Source organism: Oncorhynchus keta, chromosome 1 (genome assembly GCF_023373465.1).
Source record: "Oncorhynchus keta strain PuntledgeMale-10-30-2019 chromosome 1, Oket_V2, whole genome shotgun sequence".
Taxonomy (NCBI): domain Eukaryota; kingdom Metazoa; phylum Chordata; class Actinopteri; order Salmoniformes; family Salmonidae; genus Oncorhynchus; species Oncorhynchus keta.
Window position 1 is genome coordinate 4,761,526 of NC_068421.1, and position 25,161 is coordinate 4,786,686.

The window sequence follows — 25,161 nt, forward strand, 5'->3', positions numbered from 1 at the left end:
CAGCTCCTGTGACACATTCAGATACAGGTCTATCAGTATGGAGACAGACACAGGTCTATCAGTATAGAGACAGACACATTCAGATACAGGTCTATCAGTATGGAGACAGACACATTCAGATACAGGTCTATCAGTATAGAGACAGACACATTCAGATACAGGTCTATCAGTATAGAGACAGACACATTCAGATACAGGTCTATCAGTATGGAGACAGACACATTCAGATACAGGTCTATCAGTATGGAGACAGACACATTCAGATACAGGTCTATCAGTATGGAGACAGACACATTCAGATACAGGTCTATTAGTATGGAGACAGACACATTCAGATACAGGTCTATTAGTATGGAGACAGACACATTCAGATACAGGTCTATCAGTATGGAGACAGACACATTCAGATACAGGTCTATCAGTATAGAGACAGACACATTCAGATACAGGTCTATCAGTATGGAGACAGACACATTCAGATACAGGTCTATCAGTATGGAGACAGACACATTCAGATACAGGTCTATCAGTATAGAGACAGACACATTCAGATACAGGTCTATCAGTATAGAGACAGACACATTCAGATACAGGTCTATCAGTATAGAGACAGACACATTCAGATACAGGTCTATCAGTATGGAGACAGACACATTCAGATACAGGTCTATCAGTATAGAGACAGACACATTCAGATACAGGTCTATCAGTATGGAGACAGACACATTCAGATACAGGTCTATCAGTATAGAGACAGATACAGGTCTATCAGTATAGAGACAGATACAGGTCTATCAGTATAGAGACAGACACATTCAGATACAGGTCTATCAGTATAGAGACAGATACAGGTCTATCAGTATAGAGACAGACACATTCAGATACAGGTCTATTAGTATAGAGACAGACACATTCAGATACAGGTCTATCAGTATGGAGACAGACACATTCAGATACAGGTCTATTAGTATAGAGACAGACACATTCAGATACAGGTCTATCAGTATGGAGACAGACACATTCAGATACAGGTCTATCAGTATAGAGACAGACACATTCAGATACAGGTCTATCAGTATGGAGACAGACACATTCAGATACAGGTCTATCAGTATGGAGACAGACACATTCAGATACAGGTCTATCAGTATGGAGACAGACACATTCAGATACAGGTCTATCAGTATGGAGACAGACACATTCAGATACAGGTCTATTAGTATAGAGACAGACACATTCAGATACAGGTCTATCAGTATAGAGACAGACACATTCAGATACAGGTCTATCAGTATGGAGACAGACACATTCAGATACAGGTCTATCAGTATAGAGACAGACACATTCAGATACAGGTCTATCAGTATGGAGACAGACACATTCAGATACAGGTCTATTAGTATAGAGACAGACACATTCAGATACAGGTCTATCAGTATGGAGACAGACACATTCAGATACAGGTCTATCAGTATAGAGACAGACACATTCAGATACAGGTCTATCAGTATGGAGACAGACACATTCAGATACAGGTCTATCAGTATGGAGACAGACACATTCAGATACAGGTCTATCAGTATGGAGACAGACACATTCAGATACAGGTCTATTAGTATAGAGACAGACACATTCAGATACAGGTCTATCAGTATGGAGACAGACACATTCAGATACAGGTCTATCAGTATGGAGACAGACACATTCAGATACAGGTCTATCAGTATGGAGACAGACACATTCAGATACAGGTCTATCAGTATAGGGACAGACACATTCAGATACAGGTCTATCAGTATAGAGACAGATACAGGTCTATTAGTATGGAGACAGACACATTCAGATACAGGTCTATCAGTATAGGGACAGACACATTCAGATACAGGTCTATCAGTATAGAGACAGATACAGGTCTATCAGTATGGAGACAGACACATTCAGATACAGGTCTATCAGTATGGAGACAGACACATTCAGATACAGGTCTATCAGTATAGAGACAGACACATTCAGATACAGGTCTATCAGTATGGAGACAGACACATTCAGATACAGGTCTATCAGTATAGAGACAGACACATTCAGATACAGGTCTATCAGTATAGAGACAGACACATTCAGATACAGGTCTATCAGTATAGAGACAGACACATTCAGATACAGGTCTATCAGTATAGAGACAGACACATTCAGATACAGGTCTATCAGTATGGAGACAGACACATTCAGATACAGGTCTATCAGTATGGAGACAGACACATTCAGATACAGGTCTATCAGTATAGAGACAGACACATTCAGATACAGGTCTATCAGTATAGAGACAGACACATTCAGATACAGGTCTATCAGTATGGAGACAGACACATTCAGATACAGGTCTATCAGTATGGAGACAGACACATTCAGATACAGGTCTATCAGTATAGAGACAGACACATTCAGATACAGGTCTATCAGTATGGAGACAGACACATTCAGATACAGGTCTATCAGTATGGAGACAGATACAGGTCTATCAGTATGGAGACAGACACATTCAGATACAGGTCTATCAGTATAGAGACAGATACAGGTCTATCAGTATAGAGACAGACACATTCAGATACAGGTCTATCAGTATGGAGACAGACACATTCAGATACAGGTCTATCAGTATGGAGACAGACACATTCAGATACAGGTCTATTAGTATGGAGACAGACACATTCAGATACAGGTCTATTAGTATGGAGACAGACACATTCAGATACAGGTCTATCAGTATGGAGACAGACACATTCAGATACAGGTCTATCAGTATAGAGACAGACACATTCAGATACAGGTCTATCAGTATAGAGACAGACACATTCAGATACAGGTCTATCAGTATAGAGACAGACACATTCAGATACAGGTCTATCAGTATAGAGACAGACACATTCAGATACAGGTCTATCAGTATGGAGACAGACACATTCAGATACAGGTCTATCAGTATAGAGACAGACACATTCAGATACAGGTCTATCAGTATAGAGACAGACACATTCAGATACAGGTCTATCAGTATGGAGACAGACACATTCAGATACAGGTCTATCAGTATGGAGACAGACACATTCAGATACAGGTCTATCAGTATGGAGACAGACACATTCAGATACAGGTCTATCAGTATAGAGACAGACACATTCAGATACAGGTCTATTAGTATAGAGACAGACACATTCAGATACAGGTCTATCAGTATGGAGACAGACACATTCAGATACAGGTCTATTAGTATAGAGACAGACACATTCAGATACAGGTCTATCAGTATAGAGACAGACACATTCAGATACAGGTCTATCAGTATAGAGACAGACACATTCAGATACAGGTCTATCAGTATGGAGACAGACACATTCAGATACAGGTCTATCAGTATGGAGACAGACACATTCAGATACAGGTCTATTAGTATAGAGACAGACACATTCAGATACAGGTCTATCAGTATGGAGACAGACACATTCAGATACAGGTCTATCAGTATAGAGACAGACACATTCAGATACAGGTCTATTAGTATGGAGACAGACACATTCAGATACAGGTCTATCAGTATGGAGACAGACACATTCAGATACAGGTCTATTAGTATAGAGACAGACACATTCAGATACAGGTCTATCAGTATGGAGACAGACACATTCAGATACAGGTCTATTAGTATAGAGACAGACACATTCAGATACAGGTCTATTAGTATAGAGACAGACACATTCAGATACAGGTCTATTAGTATAGAGACAGACACATTCAGATACAGGTCTATCAGTATGGAGACAGACACATTCAGATACAGGTCTATCAGTATGGAGACAGACACATTCAGATACAGGTCTATCAGTATGGAGACAGACACATTCAGATACAGGTCTATCAGTATGGAGACAGACACATTCAGATACAGGTCTATCAGTATAGAGACAGACACATTCAGATACAGGTCTATCAGTATGGAGACAGACACATTCAGATACAGGTCTATCAGTATGGAGACAGACACATTCAGATACAGGTCTATCAGTATGGAGACAGACACATTCAGATACAGGTCTATCAGTATGGAGACAGACACATTCAGATACAGGTCTATCAGTATAGAGACAGACACATTCAGATACAGGTCTATCAGTATGGAGACAGACACATTCAGATACAGGTCTATCAGTATGGAGACAGACACATTCAGATACAGGTCTATCAGTATAGAGACAGACACATTCAGATACAGGTCTATCAGTATGGAGACAGACACATTCAGATACAGGTCTATCAGTATAGAGACAGATACAGGTCTATCAGTATAGAGACAGATACAGGTCTATCAGTATGGAGACAGACACATTCAGATACAGGTCTATCAGTATAGAGACAGACACATTCAGATACAGGTCTATCAGTATGGAGACAGACACATTCAGATACAGGTCTATCAGTATGGAGACAGACACATTCAGATACAGGTCTATCAGTATGGAGACAGATACAGGTCTATCAGTATAGAGACAGATACAGGTCTATCAGTATGGAGACAGACACATTCAGATACAGGTCTATCAGTATAGAGACAGACACATTCAGATACAGGTCTATCAGTATAGAGACAGACACATTCAGATACAGGTCTATCAGTATAGAGACAGACACATTCAGATACAGGTCTATCAGTATAGAGACAGACACATTCAGATACAGGTCTATCAGTATAGAGACAGACACATTCAGATACAGGTCTATCAGTATAGAGACAGACACATTCAGATACAGGTCTATCAGTATAGAGACAGACACATTCAGATACAGGTCTATCAGTATAGAGACAGACACATTCAGATACAGGTCTATCAGTATGGAGACAGACACAGGTCTATCAGTATAGAGACAGACACATTCAGATACAGGTCTATCAGTATGGAGACAGACACATTCAGATACAGGTCTATCAGTATAGAGACAGACACATTCAGATACAGGTCTATCAGTATAGAGACAGACACATTCAGATACAGGTCTATCAGTATGGAGACAGACACATTCAGATACAGGTCTATCAGTATAGAGACAGACACATTCAGATACAGGCCCCTGGTTAATAGTAATGCACTACAGGCCCCTGGTTAACAGTAATGCATTACAGGCCCCTGGTTAACAGTAATGCATTACAGGCCCCTGGTTAACAGTAATGCATTACAGGCCCCTGGTTATCAGTAATGCACTACAGGCCCCTGGTTAACAGTAATGCATTACAGGCCCCTGGTTAACAGTAATGCATTACAGGCCCCTGGTTAACAGTAATGCACTGCAGGCCCCTGGTTAACAGTAATGCACTACAGGCCCCTGGTTAACAGTAATGCATTACAGGCCCCTGGTTAACAGTAATGCACTGCAGGCCCCTGGTTAACAGTAATGCACTACAGGCCCCTGGTTAACAGTAATGCACTGCAGGCCCCTGGTTAACAGTAATGCACTGCAGGCCCCTGGTTAACAGTAATGCACTGCAGGCCCCTGGTTAACAGTAATGCACTACAGGCCCCTGGTTAACAGTAATGCACTGCAGGCCCCTGGTTAACAGTAATGCATTACAGGCCCCTGGTTAACAGTAATGCACTACAGGCCCCTGGTTAACAGTAATGCATTACAGGCCCCTGGTTAACAGTAATGCATTACAGGCCCCTGGTTAACAGTAATGCACTGCAGGCCCCTGGTTAACAGTAATGCACTGCAGGCCCCTGGTTAACAGTAATGCATTACAGGCCCCTGGTTAACAGTAATGCACTGCAGGCCCCTGGTTAACAGTAATGCACTACAGGCCCCTGGTTAACAGTAATGCATTACAGGCCCCTGGTTAACAGTAATGCATTACAGGCCCCTGGTTAACAGTAATGCACTACAGGCCCCTGGTTAACAGTAATGCACTACAGGCCCCTGGTTAACAGTAATGCACTGCAGGCCCCTGGTTAACAGTAATGCATTACAGGCCCCTGGTTAACAGTAATGCACTGCAGGCCCCTGGTTATCAGTAATGTATTACAGGCCCCTGGTTAACAGTAATGCATTACAGGCCCCTGGTTAACAGTAATGCATTACAGGCCCCTGGTTAACAGTAATGCACTGCGTAGAGAATAGGAGACAATTTGGGACAGTGTCTCAAAGTAAACTATGACAGTTACACAGTTGTACGTACCGGTGTCTTGTCCCCTGCCGTGGCGATCGAAGGGTCCAACCGGATGAATTTAGGGGGGCGGCCCGGTCTCCTTCCTGTCCCAAACCTCTTCCTGCCACGCCCACGAGCACGCCCCTTCGGTCTGCAGACACACAGGTTAATTAAAGTCGATCCACTCGATCATTCAAGTAAATCAGGCTTTTTTTTACTAAACACATTTTTTTTTAAACTGTGTTTTTACAGGTCGAGGAGAGGACTGTGGGGACGAGTGTTGACCACTGTGTTACCTGGTGACGCAGTCCAGTTTGTCATCGTGCATGTTGAGGTGCTGCTGTAGCTGTTCTGAACTCATGAAGCGTCTGTTACACTCGTAACAGGGCCAGTTCTTCTCCTGCTCGCGTAACACTGAAAACACAACCACAGTCATGGGTCCGTTACACTCGATTCTCCACTGGTGCACCAGCACATGATTTGGTCGCAACAATTGTTTTATAATATCTTTTAGAATTCATAATGACCTGGGCTGCGTCCCATAATGTACCTGCTGTCCTTACAGAACCAGGCTAATAACGACTAGCCATCTTAGCAGAACTAGGCTAATAACGACTAGCCGCCTTAGCAGAACCGGGCTAATAATGACTAGCCGCCTTAGCAGAACCGGGCTAATAATGACTAGCCGTCTTAGCAGAACCAGGCTAATAACGACTAGCCGTCTTAGCAGAACCAGGCTAATAACGACTAGCCGTCTTAGCAGAACCAGGCTAATAACGACTAGCCGTCTTAGCAGAACCGGGCTAATAACGACAAGCCGTCTTAGCAGAACCGGGCTAATAACGACTTGCCGTCTTAGCAGAACCAGGCTAATAACGACTAGCCGTCTTACAGAACCAGGCAAATAACGACTAGCCGTCTTAGCAGAACCGGGCTAATAACGACTAGCCGTCTTAGCAGAACCGGGCTAATAACGACTAGCCGTCTTAGCAGAACCGGGCTAATAACGACTAGCCATCTTACAGAACCAGGCTAATAACAACTAGCCGTCTTAGCAGAACCAGGCTAATAACGACTAGCCGTCTTAGCAGAACCAGGCAAATAACGACTAGCCGTCTTAGCAGAACCAGGCTAATAACGACTAGCCGTCTTAGCAGAACCAGGCTAATAATGACTAGCCATCTTACAAAACCAGGCTAATAACGACTAGCCGTCTTAGCAGAACCAGGCTAATAACGACTAGCCGTCTTAGCAGAACCAGGCTAATAACGACTAGCCGTCTTAGCAGAACCGGGCTAATAACGACTAGCCATCTTAGCAGAACCAGGCTAATAACGACTTGCCGTCTTAGCAGAACCAGGCTAATAACGACTAGCCGCCTTAGCAGAACCGGGCTAATAATGACTAGCCGCCTTAGCAGAACCGGGCTAATAATGACTAGCCGTCTTAGCAGAACCAGGCTAATAACGACTAGCCGTCTTAGCAGAACCAGGCTAATAACGACTAGCCGTCTTAGCAGAACCAGGCTAATAACGACTAGCCGTCTTAGCAGAACCAGGCTAATAACGACTAGCCGTCTTAGCAGAACCAGGCTAATAACGACTAGCCGTCTTAGCAGAACCAGGCTAATAATGACTAGCCACCTTCTAAATGAGCAGTCCCCTGTGTTCTTGTATTTAAATGAGCAGTCCCTTGTGTTCTTGTATTTAAATGAGCAGTCCCTTGTGTTCTTGTATTTAAATGAGCAGTCCCTTGTGTTCTTGTATTTAAATGAGCAGTCCCCTGTGTTCTTGTATTTAAATGAGCATGTCCCCTGTGTTCTTGTATTTAAATGAGCAGTCCCTTGTGTTCTTGTATTTAAATGAGCAGTCCCCTGTGTTATTGTATTTAAATGAGCAGTCCCCTGTGTTCTTGTATTTAAATGAGCAGTCCCCTGTGTTCTTGTATTTAAATGAGCAGTCCCCTGTGTTCTTGTATTTAAATAAGCAGTCCCCGTGTTCTTGTATTTAAATAAGCAGTCCCCTGTGTTCTTGTATTTAAATGAGCAGTCCCCTGTGTTCTTGTATTTAAATGAGCAGTCCCTTGTGTTCTTGTATTTAAATGAGCAGTCCCCTGTGTTCTTGTATTTAAATGAGCAGTCCCCTGTGTTCTTGTATTTAAATGAGCAGTCCCCTGTGTTCTTGTATTTAAATGAGCAGTCCCCTGTGTTCTTGTATTTAAATGAGCAGTCCCTTGTGTTCTTGTATTTAAATGAGCATTCCCTTGTGTTCTTGTATTTAAATGAGCAGTCCCCTGTGTTCTTGTATTTAAATGAGCAGTCCCTTGTGTTCTTGTATTTAAATGAGCAGTCCCTTGTGTTCTTGTATTTAAATGAGCAGTCCCTTGTGTTCTTGTATTTAAATGAGCAGTCCCTTGTGTTCTTGTATTTAAATGAGCAGTCCCTTGTGTTCTTGTATTTAAATGAGCAGTCCCTTGTGTTATTGTATTTAAATGAGCAGTCCCTTGTGTTCTTGTATTTAAATGAGCAGTCCCCTGTGTTATTGTATTTAAATGAGCAGTCCCCTGTGTTCTTGTATTTAAATGAGCAGTCCCCTGTGTTCTTGTATTTAAATAAGCAGTCCCCTGTGTTCTTGTATTTAAATGAGCAGTCCCCTGTGTTCTTGTATTTAAATGAGCAGTCCCTTGTGTTCTTGTATTTAAATGAGCAGTCCCTTGTGTTCTTGTATTTAAATGAGCAGTCCCTTGTGTTCTTGTATTTAAATGAGCAGTCCCCTGTGTTCTTGTATTTAAATGAGCAGTCCCTTGTGTTCTTGTATTTAAATGAGCAGTCCCTTGTGTTCTTGTATTTAAATGAGCAGTCCCCTGTGTTCTTGTATTTAAATGAGCAGTCCCCTGTGTTCTTGTATTTAAATGAGCAGTCCCCTGTGTTCTTGTATTTAAATGAGCAGTCCCTTGTGTTCTTGTATTTAAATGAGCAGTCCCTTGTGTTCTTGTATTTAAATGAGCAGTCCCTTGTGTTCTTGTATTTAAATGAGCAGTCCCTTGTGTTCTTGTATTTAAATGAGCAGTCCCTTGTGTTCTTGTATTGATTTGGATCAATTTACAGTAACTGCAAATAAATAAAGTTCAAATAAATCGCAAATACGTATTTATTGCATATTTCAGTTCCATGTTTCTGCAAAGTCCTCTAGAGGGCATATTTAGAAGAAAAAAAAGATAATTGATACCAAAACGAAACGACGGCAATAAATAAAAGAAGAAAGCGAGGACTGTCATTTCCCCCAGACCAGTGGATGTTCCAGCTCCACAACAATGTTAAACCACATCAGTAGACCAGTGGATGTTCCAGCTCCACAACAATGATAAACCACATCAGTAGACTAGTGGATGTTCCAGCTCCACAACAATGATAAACCACATCAGTAGACTAGTGGATGTTCCAGCTCCACAACAATGATAAACCACATCAGTAGACTAGTGGATGTTCCAGCTCCACAACAATGATAAACCACATCAGTAGACTAGTGGATGTTCCAGCTCCACAACAATGTTAAACCACATCAGTAGACTAGTGGATGTTCCAGCTCCACAACAATGTTAAACCACATCAGTAGACTAGTGGATGTTCCAGCTCCACAACAATGATAAACCACATCAGTAGACTAGTGGATGTTCCAGCTCCACAACAATGATAAACCACATCAGTAGACTAGTGGATGTTCCAGCTCCACAACAATGTTAAACCACATCAGTAGACTAGTGGATGTTCCAGCTCCACAACAATGATAAACCACATCAGTAGACTAGTGGATGTTCCAGCTCCACAACAATGTTAAACCACATCAGTAGACTAGTGGATGTTCCAGCTCCACAACAATGATAAACCACATCAGTAGACTAGTGGATGTTCCAGCTCCACAACAATGTTAAACCACATCAGTAGACTAGTGGATGTTCCAGCTCCACAACAATGATAAACCACATCAGTAGACTAGTGGATGTTCCAGCTCCACAACAATGATAAACCACATCAGTAGACTAGTGGATGTTCCAGCTCCACAACAATGATAAACCACATCAGTAGACTAGTGCATGTTCCAGCTCCACAACAATGATAAACCACATCAGTAGACTAGTGGATGTTCCAGCTCCACAACAATGTTAAACCACATCAGTAGACTAGTGGATGTTCCAGCTCCACAACAATGATAAACCACATCAGTAGACTAGTGGATGTTCCAGCTCCACAACAATGTTAAACCACATCAGTAGACTAGTGGATGTTCCAGCTCCACAACAATGATAAACCACATCAGTAGACTGAGTGGATGTTCCAGCTCCACAACAATGATAAACCACATCAGTAGACTAGTGGATGTTCCAGCTCCACAACAATGATAAACCACATCAGTAGACTAGTGGATGTTCCAGCTCCACAACAATGATAAACCACATCAGTAGACTAGTGGATGTTCCAGCTCCACAACAATGATAAACCACATCAGTAGACTAGTGGATGTTCCAGCTCCACAACAATGATAAACCACATCAGTAGACTAGTGGATGTTCCAGCTCCACAACAATGATAAACCACATCAGTAGACTAGTGGATGTTCCAGCTCCACAACAATGATAAACCACATCAGTAGACTAGTGGATGTTCCAGCTCCACAACAATGATAAACCACATCAGTAGACTAGTGGATGTTCCAGCTCCACAACAATGATAAACCACATCAGTAGACTAGTGGATGTTCCAGCTCCACAACAATGATAAACCACATCAGTAGACTAGTGGATGTTCCAGCTCCACAACAATGATAAACCACATCAGTAGACTAGTGGATGTTCCAGCTCCACAACAATGATAAACCACATCAGTAGACTAGTGGATGTTCCAGCTCCACAACAATGATAAACCACATCAGTAGACTAGTGGATGTTCCAGCTCCACAACAATGATAAACCACATCAGTAGACTAGTGGATGTTCCAGCTCCACAAGCAATGATAAACAATGATAAACCACATCAGTAGACTAGTGGATGTTCCAGCTCCACAACAATGATAAACCACATCAGTAGACTAGTGGATGTTCCAGCTCCACAACAATGATAAACCACATCAGTAGACTAGTGGATGTTCCAGCTCCACAACAATGATAAACCACATCAGTAGACTAGTGGATGTTCCAGCTCCACAACAATGATAAACCACATCAGTAGACTAGTGGATGTTCCAGCTCCACAACAATGATAAACCACATCAGTAGACTAGTGGATGTTCCAGCTCCACAACAATGATAAACCACATCAGTAGACTAGTGGATGTTCCAGCTCCACAACAATGATAAACCACATCAGTAGACTAGTGGATGTTCCAGCTCCACAACAATGATAAACCACATCAGTAGACTAGTGGATGTTCCAGCTCCACAACAATGTTAAACCACATCAGTAGACTAGTGGATGTTCCAGCTCCACAACAATGATAAACCACATCAGTAGACTAGTGGATGTTCCAGCTCCACAACAATGTTAAACCACATCAGTAGACTAGTGGATGTTCCAGCTCCACAACAATGATAAACCACATCAGTAGACTAGTGGATGTTCCAGCTCCATGTTCCAGCTCCACAACAATGATAAACCACATCAGTAGACTAGTGGATGTTCCAGCTCCACAACAATGTTCCAGCTCCACAACAATGATAAACCACATCAGTAGACTAGTGGATGTTCCAGCTCCACAACAATGATAAACCACATCAGTAGACTAGTGGATGTTCCAGCTCCACAACAATGATAAACCACATCAGTAGACTAGTGGATGTTCCAGCTCCACAACAATGTTAAACCACATCAGTAGACTAGTGGATGTTCCAGCTCCACAACAATGATAAACCACATCAGTAGACTAGTGGATGTTCCAGCTCCACAACAATGTTAAACCACATCAGTAGACTAGTGGATGTTCCAGCTCCACAACAATGATAAACCACATCAGTAGACTAGTGGATGTTCCAGCTCCACAACAATGATAAACCACATCAGTAGACTAGTGGATGTTCCAGCTCCACAACAATGATAAACCACATCAGTAGACTAGTGGATGTTCCAGCTCCACAACAATGATAAACCACATCAGTAGACTAGTGGATGTTCCAGCTCCACAACAATGATAAACCACATCAGTAGACTAGTGGATGTTCCAGCTCCACAACAATGATAAACCACATCAGTAGACTAGTGGATGTTCCAGCTCCACAACAATGATAAACCACATCAGTAGACTAGTGGATGTTCCAGCTCCACAACAATGATAAACCACATCAGTAGACTAGTGGATGTTCCAGCTCCACAACAATGATAAACCACATCAGTAGACTAGTGGATGTTCCAGCTCCACAACAATGATAAACCACATCAGTAGACTAGTGGATGTTCCAGCTCCACAACAATGATAAACCACATCAGTAGACTAGTGGATGTTCCAGCTCCACAACAATGATAAACCACATCAGTAGACTAGTGGATGTTCCAGCTCCACAACAATGATAAACCACATCAGTAGACTAGTGGATGTTCCAGCTCCACAACAATGATAAACCACATCAGTAGACTAGTGGATGTTCCAGCTCCACAACAATGATAAACCACATCAGTAGACTAGTGGATGTTCCAGCTCCACAACAATGATAAACCACATCAGTAGACTAGTGGATGTTCCAGCTCCACAACAATGATAAACCACATCAGTAGACTAGTGGATGTTCCAGCTCCACAACAATGATAAACCACATCAGTAGACTAGTGGATGTTCCAGCTCCACAACAATGATAAACCACATCAGTAGACTAGTGGATGTTCCAGCTCCACAACAATGATAAACCACATCAGTAGACTAGTGGATGTTCCAGCTCCACAACAATGATAAACCACATCAGTAGACTGAGTAGACTAGTGGATGTTCCAGCTCCACAACAATGATAAACCACATCAGTAGACTAGTGGATGTTCCAGCTCCACAACAATGATAAACCACATCAGTAGACTAGTGGATGTTCCAGCTCCACAACAATGATAAACCACATCAGTAGACTAGTGGATGTTCCAGCTCCACAACAATGATAAACCACATCAGTAGACTAGTGGATGTTCCAGCTCCACAACAATGTTAAACCACATCAGTAGACTAGTGGATGTTCCAGCTCCACAACAATGATAAACCACATCAGTAGACTAGTGGATGTTCCAGCTCCACAACAATGTTAAACCACATCAGTAGACTAGTGGATGTTCCAGCTCCACAACAATGATAAACCACATCAGTAGACTAGTGGATGTTCCAGCTCCACAACAATGTTATAAACCACATCAGTAGACTAGTGGATGTTCCAGCTCCACAACAATGATAAACCACATCAGTAGACTAGTGGATGTTCCAGCTCCACAACAATGATAAACCACATCAGTAGACTAGTGGATGTTCCAGCTCCACAACAATGATAAACCACATCAGTAGACTAGTGGATGTTCCAGCAATGAGCCACAACAATGATAAACCACATCAGTAGACTAGTGGATGTTCCAGCTCCACAACAATGTTAAACCACATCAGTAGACTAGTGGATGTTCCAGCTCCACAACAATGATAAACCACATCAGTAGACTAGTGGATGTTCCAGCTCCACAACAATGTTAAACCACATCAGTAGACTAGTGGATGTTCCAGCTCCACAACAATGATAAACCACATCAGTAGACTAGTGGATGTTCCAGCTCCACAACAATGATAAACCACATCAGTAGACTAGTGGATGTTCCAGCTCCACAACAATGATAAACCACATCAGTAGACTAGTGGATGTTCCAGCTCCACAACAATGATAAACCACATCAGTAGACTAGTGGATGTTCCAGCTCCACAACAATGATAAACCACATCAGTAGACTAGTGGATGTTCCAGCTCCACAACAATGATAAACCACATCAGTAGACTAGTGGATGTTCCAGCTCCACAACAATGTTAAACCACATCAGTAGACTAGTGGATGTTCCAGCTCCACAACAATGATAAACCACATCAGTAGACTAGTGGATGTTCCAGCTCCACAACAATGATAAACCACATCAGTAGACTAGTGGATGTTCCAGCTCCACAACAATGATAAACCACATCAGTAGACTAGTGGATGTTCCAGCTCCACAACAATGATAAACCACATCAGTAGACTAGTGGATGTTCCAGCTCCACAACAATGATAAACCACATCAGTAGACTAGTGGATGTTCCAGCTCCACAACAATGATAAACCACATCAGTAGACTAGTGGATGTTCCAGCTCCACAACAATGATAAAACCACCAGTAGACATCAGTAGACCACAGTGGATGTTCCAGCTCCACAACAATGATAAACCACATCAGTAGACTAGTGGATGTTCCAGCTCCACAACAATGATAAACCACATCAGTAGACTAGTGGATGTTCCAGCTCCACAACAATGATAAACCACATCAGTAGACTAGTGGATGTTCCAGCTCCACAACAATGATAAACCACATCAGTAGACTAGTGGATGTTCCAGCTCCACAACAATGATAAACCACATCAGACTAGTGGATGTTCCAGCTCCACAACAATGATAAACCACATCAGTAGACTAGTGGATGTTCCAGCTCCACAACAATGATAAACCACATCAGTAGACTAGTGGATGTTCCAGCTCCACAACAATGATAAACCACATCAGTAGACTAGTGGATGTTCCAGCTCCACAACAATGATAAACCACATCAGTAGACTAGTGGATGTTCCAGCTCCACAACAATGTTAAACCACATCAGTAGACCAGTGGATGTTCCAGCTCCACAACAATGATAAACCACATCAGTAGACTAGTGGATGTTCCAGCTCCACAACAATGATAAACCACATCAGTAGACTAGTGGATGTTCCAGCTCCACAACCAATTTCCGTTTTTAGTAGTTGTTTTTATTTTCAATTTTGAGGTCTGGGGAAATAGATTAGTTGGTTTATTTTGGGGAAATTGCACATTACGGTTTGAATAAATATATACCGCACCGTCAAAACGACCAATTAAAAATCTGTGTCGCACCGTCAAAACGACCAATTAAAAATCTGTGTCGCACCGTCAAAACGACCAATTAAAAATCTGTGTCGCACCGTCAAAACGACCAATTAAAAATCTGTGTCGCACCGTCAAAACGACCAATTAAAAATCTGTGTCGCACCGTCAAAAATCTGACCAATTAAAAATCTGTGTCACACCGTCAAAGTGTCGACGGTGCGACACGAAGGAGCAGGAAGACACAGAAAATAAATGTTACAATATTTTGTTTTTAAAGCTACAGTAATGACATACTCCCACTGCAGAGACAACATCATAAACATCACCATCACTTCTATCATAGACCAAGCTACACAGCAGTGTTGCTGAACGAAGCACAGACACCCACCTTTCCTCTCCTCGTCCGTGACATCATGGATCTTCTGATTGACAAACTCGGCGTATGACGCTGCGTACCACACCTGGGGGAAAGAAGAAACAGGTCTTTATCATTTTACCTTTATTTAACCGGGCAAGTCAGTTAAGAACAAATTCTTATTTTCAAAGACGGCCTGGGAACAGTGGGGTTAACTGGTCTAGGAACAGTGGGTTAACTGGTCTAGGAACAGTGGGTTAACTGGTCTAGGAACAGTGGGTTAACTGGTCTAGGAACAGTGGGGTTAACTGGTCTAGGAACAGTGGGGTTAACTGGTCTAGGAACAGTGGGTTAACTGGTCTAGGAACAGTGGGTTAACTGGTCTTGGAACAGTGGGCTAACTGGTCTAGGAACAATGGGTTAACTGGTCTAGGAACAGTGGGTTAACTGGTCTTGGAACAGTGGGTTAACTGGTCTAGGAACAGTGGGTTAACTGGTCTAGGAACAGTGGGTTAACTGGCCTAGGAACAGTGGGTTAACTGGTCTAGGAACAGTGGGTTAACTGGTCTAGGAACAGTGGGTTAACTGGTCTAGGAACAGTGGGTTAACTGGTCTAGGAACAGTGGGTGAACTGGTCTAGGAACAGTGGGTTAACTGGTCTAGGAACAGTGGGTTAACTGGTCTAGGAACAGTGGGTTAACTGGTCTTGGAACAGTGGGTTAACTGGTCTAGGAACAGTGGGTTAGCTGGTCTAGGAACAGTGGGTTAACTGGTCTAGGAACAGTGGGTTAACTGGTCTAGGAACAGTGGGTGAACTGCTCTAGGAACAGTGGGTTAATTGGTCTAGGAACAGTGGGTTAACTGGTCTAGGAACAGTGGGTTAACTGGTCTAGGAACAGTGGGTTAACTGGTCTAGGAACAGTGGGTTAACTGGTCTAGGAACAGTGGGTGAACTGGTCTAGGAACAGTGGGTTAACTGGTCTAGGAACAGTGGGTTAACTGGTCTAGGAACAGTGGGTTAACTGGTCTTGGAACAGTGGGTTAACTGGTCTAGGAACAGTGGGTTAGCTGGTCTAGGAACAGTGGGTTAAACTGGTCTAGGAACAGTGGGTTAACTGGTCTAGGAACAGTGGGTTAACTGGTCTAGGAACAGTGGTGTTAACTGGTCTAGGAACAGTGGGTTAACTGGTCTAGGAACAGTGGGTTAACTGGTCTAGGAACAGTGGGTTAACTGGTCTAGGAACAGTGGGTTAACTGGTCTAGGAACAGTGGGTTAACTGGTCTAGGAACAGTGGGTTAACTGGTCTAGGAACAGTGGGTTAACTGGTCTAGGAACAGTGGGGTTAACTGGTCTAGGAACAGTGGGTTAGCTGGTCTAGGAACAGTGGGTTAGCTGGTCTAGGAACAGTGGGTTAGCTGGTCTAGGAACAGTGGGTTAACTGGTCTAGGAACAGTGGGTTAACTGGTCTAGGAACAGTGGGGTTAACTGGTCTAGGAACAGTGGGTTAGCTGGTCTAGGAACAGTGGGTTAACTGGTCTAGGAACAGTGGGTTAACTGGTCTAGGAACAGTGGGTTAACTGGTCTAGGAACAGTGGGTTAACTGGTCTAGGAACAGTGGGTTAACTGGTCTAGGAACAGTGGGGTTAACTGGTCTAGGAATAGTGGGTTAACTGGTCTAGGAACAGTGGGTTAACTGATCTAGGAACAGTGGGTTAACTGGTCTAGGAACAGTGGGTTAACTGGTCTAGGAACAGTGGGTTAACTGCCTGTTCAGGGGCAAAACGACAGATTTGTACCTTGTCAGCTCGGGGGTTTGAACTTGCAACTTTCCGGTTACTAGTCCAACACTCTAACCACTAGGCTAGCCTGCCGCCCCAATAATAATGTGCTTTGAGGGGTATCTCATGAAGGAGGGGTATCCTACAAAAGAAAGCTACATTGACTCTGGGTTTACTACAGCTAACAGCTAACCAGCTTCAGTTAGCTTCACATTCCAGCTCAGGCTTCATCCGTACTACGTACTACTAACTCTAGCAGGCTTGTAACCAGGGCTCTAAATAAAAAATACAAAACAAAAATCAGTAGCACTGGTGCTCGCAACTTAAAAACGTTAGGAGCACCGCGGTGAACTCTCGGAGCACCGCGTGAACTCTAGGAGCACCGCGTGAACTCTAGGAGCACCACGTGAAAATCTAGGAGCACCACATTAAATCTAGGAGCACCACGTGAAAATCTAGGAGCACCACGTGAAAATCTAGGAGCACCACATGAAATCTAGGAGCACCACATGAAATCTAGGAGCACCACATGAAAATCTAGGAGCACCATGTGAAAATCTAGGAGCACCAAATGAAAATCTAGGAGCACCACGTGAAAATCTAGGAGCACCACGTGAAAATCTAGGAGCACCACGTGAAAATCTAGGAGCACCACGTGAAAATCTAGGAGCACCACGTGAAAATCTAGGAGCACCACATGAAATCTAGGAGCACCACATGAAAATCTAGCACCAGGTGAACTCTAGGAGCACCACGTGAAAATCTAGGAGCACCACGTGAAATCTAGGAGCACCACATGAAAATCTAGGAGCACCAGGTGAACTCTAGGAGCACCACGTGAAAATCTAGGAGCACCACATGAAAATCTAGGAGCACCACATGAAAATCTAGGAGCACCACATTAAATCTAGGAGCACCACATGAAATCTAGGAGCACCACATGAAATCTAGGAGCACCACATGAAATCTAGGAGCACCACATGAAAATCTAGGAGCACCACATGAAAATCTAGGAGCACCAGGTGAACTCTAGGAGCACCACGTGAAAATCTAGGAGCACCACATGAAATCTAGGAGCACCACATGAAAATCTAGGAGCACCACATGAAATCTAGGAGCACCACATGAAAATCTAGGAGCACCACATGAAATCTAGGAGCACCACATGAAATCTAGGAGCACCACATGAAATCTAGGAGCACCACATGAAAATCTAGGAGCACCTAGGAGCATGAACTCTAGGAGCACCAGGTGAACTCTAGGAGCACCAGGTGAACTCTAGGAGCACCAGGTGAACTCTAGGAGCACCAGGTGAAATCTAGGAGCACCACATGAAAATCTAGGAGCACCACCTGAAAATCTAGGAGCACCAGGTGAACTCTAGGAGCACCAGATTTATTAAGTTTTAGATGCAGCCTATATTGTGCCTATATGAATTGTAGTTACTTCTGAAGGACACGTTGTGCTCCAGTAACACTGTAAAGACAGTTAATATAACACAATTAAAATACTAATACTAATGTCACTGACATGGTAGCGTTACCAGGTTGTTAGCTAGCTAGCCAATGACGTAACGTGACTGATATACTGGTAACATTACCAGGTTGTTAGCTAGCTAGCCAATGACGTAACGTGACTGATATACTGGTAACATTACCAGGTTGTTAGCTAGCTAGCCAATGACGTAACGTGACTGATATACTGGTAACGTTACCAGGTTGTTAGCTAGCTAGCCAATGACGTAACGTGACTGATATACTGGTAACATTACCAGGTTGTTAGCTAGCTAGCCAATGACGTAACGTGACTGATACACTGGTAACATTACCAGGTTGTTAGCTAGCTAGCCAATGACGTAACGTGACTGATATACTGGTAACATTACCAGGTTGTTAGCGAGCTAGCCAATAACTCGTGGCTCAGACTAAACAAAGTGTAAACAAATGGTTAATGACGTGCACGTAGTTTTAGAACGACACGTTTATGAATGTAAAATACGTTCCTGGCGATCCGCTATAGAAAATGTTGCGTCGGTAATATGGGTAAATCATGGACTTTACTGACTGCTTCGCCTGATGTATTGCTCTCTCTACCTTCTTGCCCTTTGTGCTGTTGTCTGTGCCCAATCATGTTTGTACTATGTCTTGTGCTGTGTTGTTGTCTTGTGAGTTGTCATGGTGTGTTGTCTCTTTATGTTGTGTTGTCAGTGTTGTGTTTTGCTACCATGTGTCTCTCTTTTATGTTGTGATGTGTGTATTGTCCTATATTTATATTGACATTTTAATCCCAGGACCTCCGTCCCAGCAGGAGGCTTTTTGGTAGACCGTCATTGTAAATAAGATTTTGTTCTTCATTGACTTGCCTAGTTAAATAAAGGTTATTAAAGAAAATAAAAAATAAAATATAAAATAAGATATTTTATTAACCTAGTTGGGCTACAAAGCAAACCGTTTAAGCTTTAGTAATGGTGCAACAATGACACTATTGAATCTGCACTCGCTTCTTTCTGAAAGAAAGCCTTATCACTACAACAACTATTATCATCCTGCAGACCCCCACTAATACACCCCCCTCACGCCCCATCCTGCAACAGGCCCAACCCCCACTAATACACCCCCCACGCCCCATCCTGCAGCAGGCCCAACCCCCACTAATACACCCCCCACCCTGCAACAGGCCCAACCCCCACTAATACACCCCCTCACTCCCCATCCTGCAACAGGCCCAACCCCCACTAATACACCCCCCCACGCCCCATCCTGCAACAGGCCCAACCCCCACTAATACACCCCCTCACGCCCCATCCTGCAACAGGCCCAACCCCCACTAATACACCCCCTCACACCCCATCCTGCAACAGGCCCAACCCCCACTAATACACCCCCACACGCCCCATCCTGCAACAGGCCCAACCCCACTAATACACCCCCACCACGCCCCATCCTGCAACAGGCCCAACCCCCACTAATACACCCCCCCCACGCCCCATCCTGCAACAGGCCCAACCCCCACTAATACACCCCCCCACGCCCCATCCTGCAACAGGCCCAACCCCCACTAATACACCCCCCCCACGCCCCATCCTGAAAACAGGCCAACCCCCACTAATACACCCTCCCCACGCCCCATCCTGCAACAGGCCCAACCCCCACTAATACACCCCCCCACGCCCCATCCTGCAACAGGCCCAACCCCCACTAATACACCCCCCACGCCCCATCCTGCAACAGGCCCAACCCCCACTAATACACCCCCCCCACGCCCCATCCTGCAACAGGCCCAACCCCCACTAATACACCCCCCACGCCCCATCCTGCAACAGGCCCAACCCCCACTAATACACCCCCCCACGCCCCATCCTGCAACAGGCCCAACCCCCACTAATACACCCTCCCCACGCCCCATCCTGCAACAGGCCCAACCCCCACTAATACACCCCCCCCACTCCCCATCCTGCAACAGGCCCAACCCCCACTAATACACCCCCCACTCCCCATCCTGCAGCAGGCCCAACCCCCACTAATACACCCCCACTAATACACCCCCCCCACGCCCCATCCTGCAACAGGCCCAACCCCCACTAATACACCCCCCCACGCCCCATCCTGCAACAGGCCCAACCCCCACTAATACACCCCCACCACTCCCCATCCTGCAACAGGCCCAACCCCCACTAATACACCCCCCACTCCCCATCCTGCAACAGGCCCAACCCCCACTAATACACCCCCCACTCCCCATCCTGCAACAGGCCCAACCCCCCACTAATACACCCTCCCCACGCCCCATCCTGCAACAGGCCCAACCCCCACTAATACACCCCCACCACTCCCCATCCTGCAACAGGCCCAATCCCCACTAATACACCCCCACCACTCCCCATCCTGCAACAGGCCCAACCCCCACTAATACACCCCCCCCTCCCCATCCCCATCCTGCAACAGGCCCAACCCCCACTAATACACCCTCCCCACACCCCATCCTGCAACAGGTCCAACACCCACTAATACACCCCCCAGGCTCCCCATCCTGCAACAGTCCCAACCCCCACTAATACACCCTCCCCACTCCCCATCCTGCAACAGGCCCAACCCCCACTAATACACCCCCCACGCCCCATCCTGCAGCAGGCCCAACCCCCACTAATACACCCTCCCCACTCCCCATCCTGCAACAGGCCCAACCCCCACTAATACACCCCCCCACACCCCATCCTGCGTCATAAAACTCCTGGTCTTCAGGAGAACTGCGCGTGTTTCACGGAGGCTCGTCGAACGTCACAGAGGCTCGCCGAACGCCACGGAGGCTCGCCGAACGCCACGGAGGCTCGTCGAACGCCACGGAGGCTCGTCGAACGCCACGGAGGCTCGTCGAACGCCACGGAGGCTAGCCGAACGCCACGGAGGCTCGTCGAACGCCAAACTCTTCATTGAGACAGTGCTGAAACATCAACGGGCAATTCAGCGATTATTTTTTCATTTGTGGCGAAATCAAAGTGAAGGAAATGTTATGTTGTAAAATCAGCAGGCTACGGTGTGAAATAGATGCGTGTTCGGTCGTTAATGCCGTCTTCGGTGTGCTTAAGTCATACAAAAAGCTTTACTGTGCGCAAAGTTTCAAATGCATTCTGTCTAAATACTATGATATTTGAAGATTGGAAAAAAAAAAATTGGACACCAAAAACCATTTGATAAATAAAATATTTTAAAATCATTCATCTTCCTCAAATTAAGGTGATAATGACACGATCTTTGCAAGGGGGAGGGAATCTGATCTCAGTCATTTCATTCAGGGTAGACCGGCTACATAGTATAGACCTGCTGCATAGTATAGACCTGATACATAGTATAGACCTGCTGCATAGTATAGACCTGCTACATAGTATAGACCTGCTACATAGTATAGACCAGCTGCATAGTATAGACCAGCTGCATAGTATAGACCTGCTACATAGTATAGACCTGCTACATAGTATAGACCTGCTACATAGTGTAGACCTGCTACATAGTGTAGACCTGCTACATAGTATAGACCTGCTACATAGTATAGACCTGCTACATAGTATAGACCTGCTACATAGTATAGACCTGCTACATAGTATAGACCTGCTACATAGTATAGACCTGCTACATAGTATAGACCTGCTGCATAGTATAGACCTGCTGCATAGTATAGACCTGCTACGTAGTATAGACCTGCTACGTAGTATAGACCTGCTACGTAGTATAGACCTGCTACGTAGTATAGACCTGCTACGTAGTATAGACCTGCTAGACCTGCTACGTAGTATAGACCTGCTACGTAGTATAGACCTGCTACATAGTATAGACCTGCTACCTGCTATAGTATAGACCTGCTACATAGTGTAGACCTGCTACATAGTGTAGACCTGCTACATAGTGTAGACCTGCTACATAGTATAGACCTGCTACATAGTATAGACCTGCTACATAGTATAGACCTGCTGCATAGTATAGACCTGCTGCATAGTATAGACCTGCTACATAGTATAGACCTGCTACATAGTATAGACCTGCTACATAGTATAGACCTGCTACATAGTATAGACCTGCTACATAGTATAGACCTGCTACATAGTATAGACCTGCTACATAGTATAGACCTGCTACATAGTATAGACCTGCTACGTAGTATAGACCTGCTACGTAGTATAGACCTGCTACATAGTAGTATAGACCTGCTACATAGTATAGACCTGCTACGTAGTATAGACCTGCTACGTAGTATAGACCTGCTACGTAGTATAGACCTGCTACGTAGTATAGACCTGCTACGTAGTATAGACCTGCTACGTAGTATAGACCTGCTACGTAGTATAGACCTGCTACGTAGTATAGACCTGCTACGTAGTATAGACCTGCTACATAGTATAGACCTGCTACATAGTATAGACCTGCTACATAGTATAGACCTGCTACATAGTATAGACCTGCTACATAGTATAGACCTGCTACATAGTATAGACCTGCTACATAGTATAGACCTGCTACATAGTATAGACCTGCTACGTAGTATAGACCTGCTACGTAGTGTAGACCTGCTACGTAGTGTAGACCTGCTACGTAGTATAGACCTGCTACATAGTGTAGACCTGCTACATAGTGTAGACCTGCTACATAGTGTAGACCTGCTACATAGTGTAGACCTGCTACATAGTGTAGACCTGCTACATAGTGTAGACCTGCTACGTAGTATAGACCTGCTACATAGTATAGACCTGCTACATAGTATAGACCTGCTACATAGTGTAGACCTGCTACATAGTATAGACCTGCTACATAGTATAGACCTGCTACATAGTATAGACCTGCTACATAGTATAGACCTGCTACATAGTATAGACCTGCTACATAGTATAGACCTGCTACATAGTGTAGACCTGCTACATAGTGTAGACCTGCTACATAGTGTAGACCTGCTACATAGTGTAGACCTGCTACATAGTGTAGACCTGCTACATAGTATAGACCTGCTACATAGTATAGACCTGCTACATAGTATAGACCTGCTACATAGTATAGACCTGCTACATAGTATAGACCTGCTACATAGTGTAGACCTGCTACATAGTGTAGACCTGCTACATAGTGTAGACCTGCTACATAGTGTAGACCTGCTACATAGTGTAGACCTGCTACATAGTATAGACCTGCTACATAGTATAGACCTGCTACATAGTGTAGACCTGCTACATAGTGTAGACCTGCTACATAGTATAGACCTGCTACATAGTATAGACCTGCTACATAGTATAGACCTGCTACATAGTATAGACCTGCTACATAGTATAGACCTGCTACATAGTATAGACCTGCTGCATAGTATAGACCTGCTGCATAGTATAGACCTGCTGCATAGTATAGACCTGCTGCATAGTATAGACCTGCTGCATAGTATAGACCTGCTACATAGTATAGACCTGCTACATAGTATAGACCTGCTACATAGTATAGACCTGCTACATAGTGTAGACCTGCTACACAGTGTAGACCTGCTACGTAGTATAGACCTGCTACATAGTATAGAACCTGCTACGTAGTATAGAACTGCTACGTAGTATAGAACCTGCTACATAGTATAGACCTGCTACATAGTATAGACCTGTAGTATAGACCTGCTACATAGTATAGACCTGCTGCATAGTATAGACCTGCTACATAGTATAGACCTGCTACGTAGTATAGACCTGCTACGTAGTATAGACCTGCTACGTAGTATAGACCTGCTACATAGTGTAGACCTGCTACATAGTGTAGACCTGCTACATAGTGTAGACCTGCTACATAGTGTAGACCTGCTACATAGTGTAGACCTGCTACATAGTAGACCTGCTACATAGTATAGACCTGCTACATAGTATAGACCTGCTACATAGTATAGACCTGCTACATAGTATAGACCTGCTACATAGTATAGACCTCTGGAATAGACCTGCTACATAGTATAGACCTGCTGCATAGTGTAGACCTGCTACATAGTATAGACCTGCTACGTAGTATAGACCTGCTACATAGTATAGACCTGCTACATAGTATAGACCTGCTACATAGTATAGACCTGCTACATAGTATAGACCTGCTACATAGTATAGACCTGCTACATAGTATAGACCTGCTACATAGTATAGACCTGCTACATAGTATAGACCTGCTACGTAGTATAGACCTGCTACGTAGTGTAGACCTGCTACGTAGTATAGACCTGCTACGTAGTATAGACCTG

At 44.1% G+C, this 25,161-nt stretch overlaps 1 protein-coding gene across 5 annotated transcripts in view; it reads right to left on the bottom strand.

Annotated features, from left to right (window-relative positions):
• prdm10 (PR domain containing 10) overlaps window positions 1-25,161 on the bottom strand; it is an 85,228-nt gene that overhangs the window by 35,531 nt on the left and 24,536 nt on the right. For all 5 annotated transcript variants that reach the window (XM_052464733.1, XM_052464921.1, XM_052464795.1 and 2 more), the window contains exons 9-12: window positions 15,673-15,745; window positions 6,487-6,604; window positions 6,221-6,341; window positions 1-6 (exon numbers count right to left, since the gene is read on the bottom strand). The exon at window positions 1-6 is cut by the window's left edge and continues 297 nt beyond it. In XM_052464733.1, the coding sequence (XP_052320693.1) occupies window positions 1-6; window positions 6,221-6,341; window positions 6,487-6,604; window positions 15,673-15,745 (318 nt within the window). The remainder of the gene's footprint in view (window positions 7-6,220; window positions 6,342-6,486; window positions 6,605-15,672; window positions 15,746-25,161) is intronic.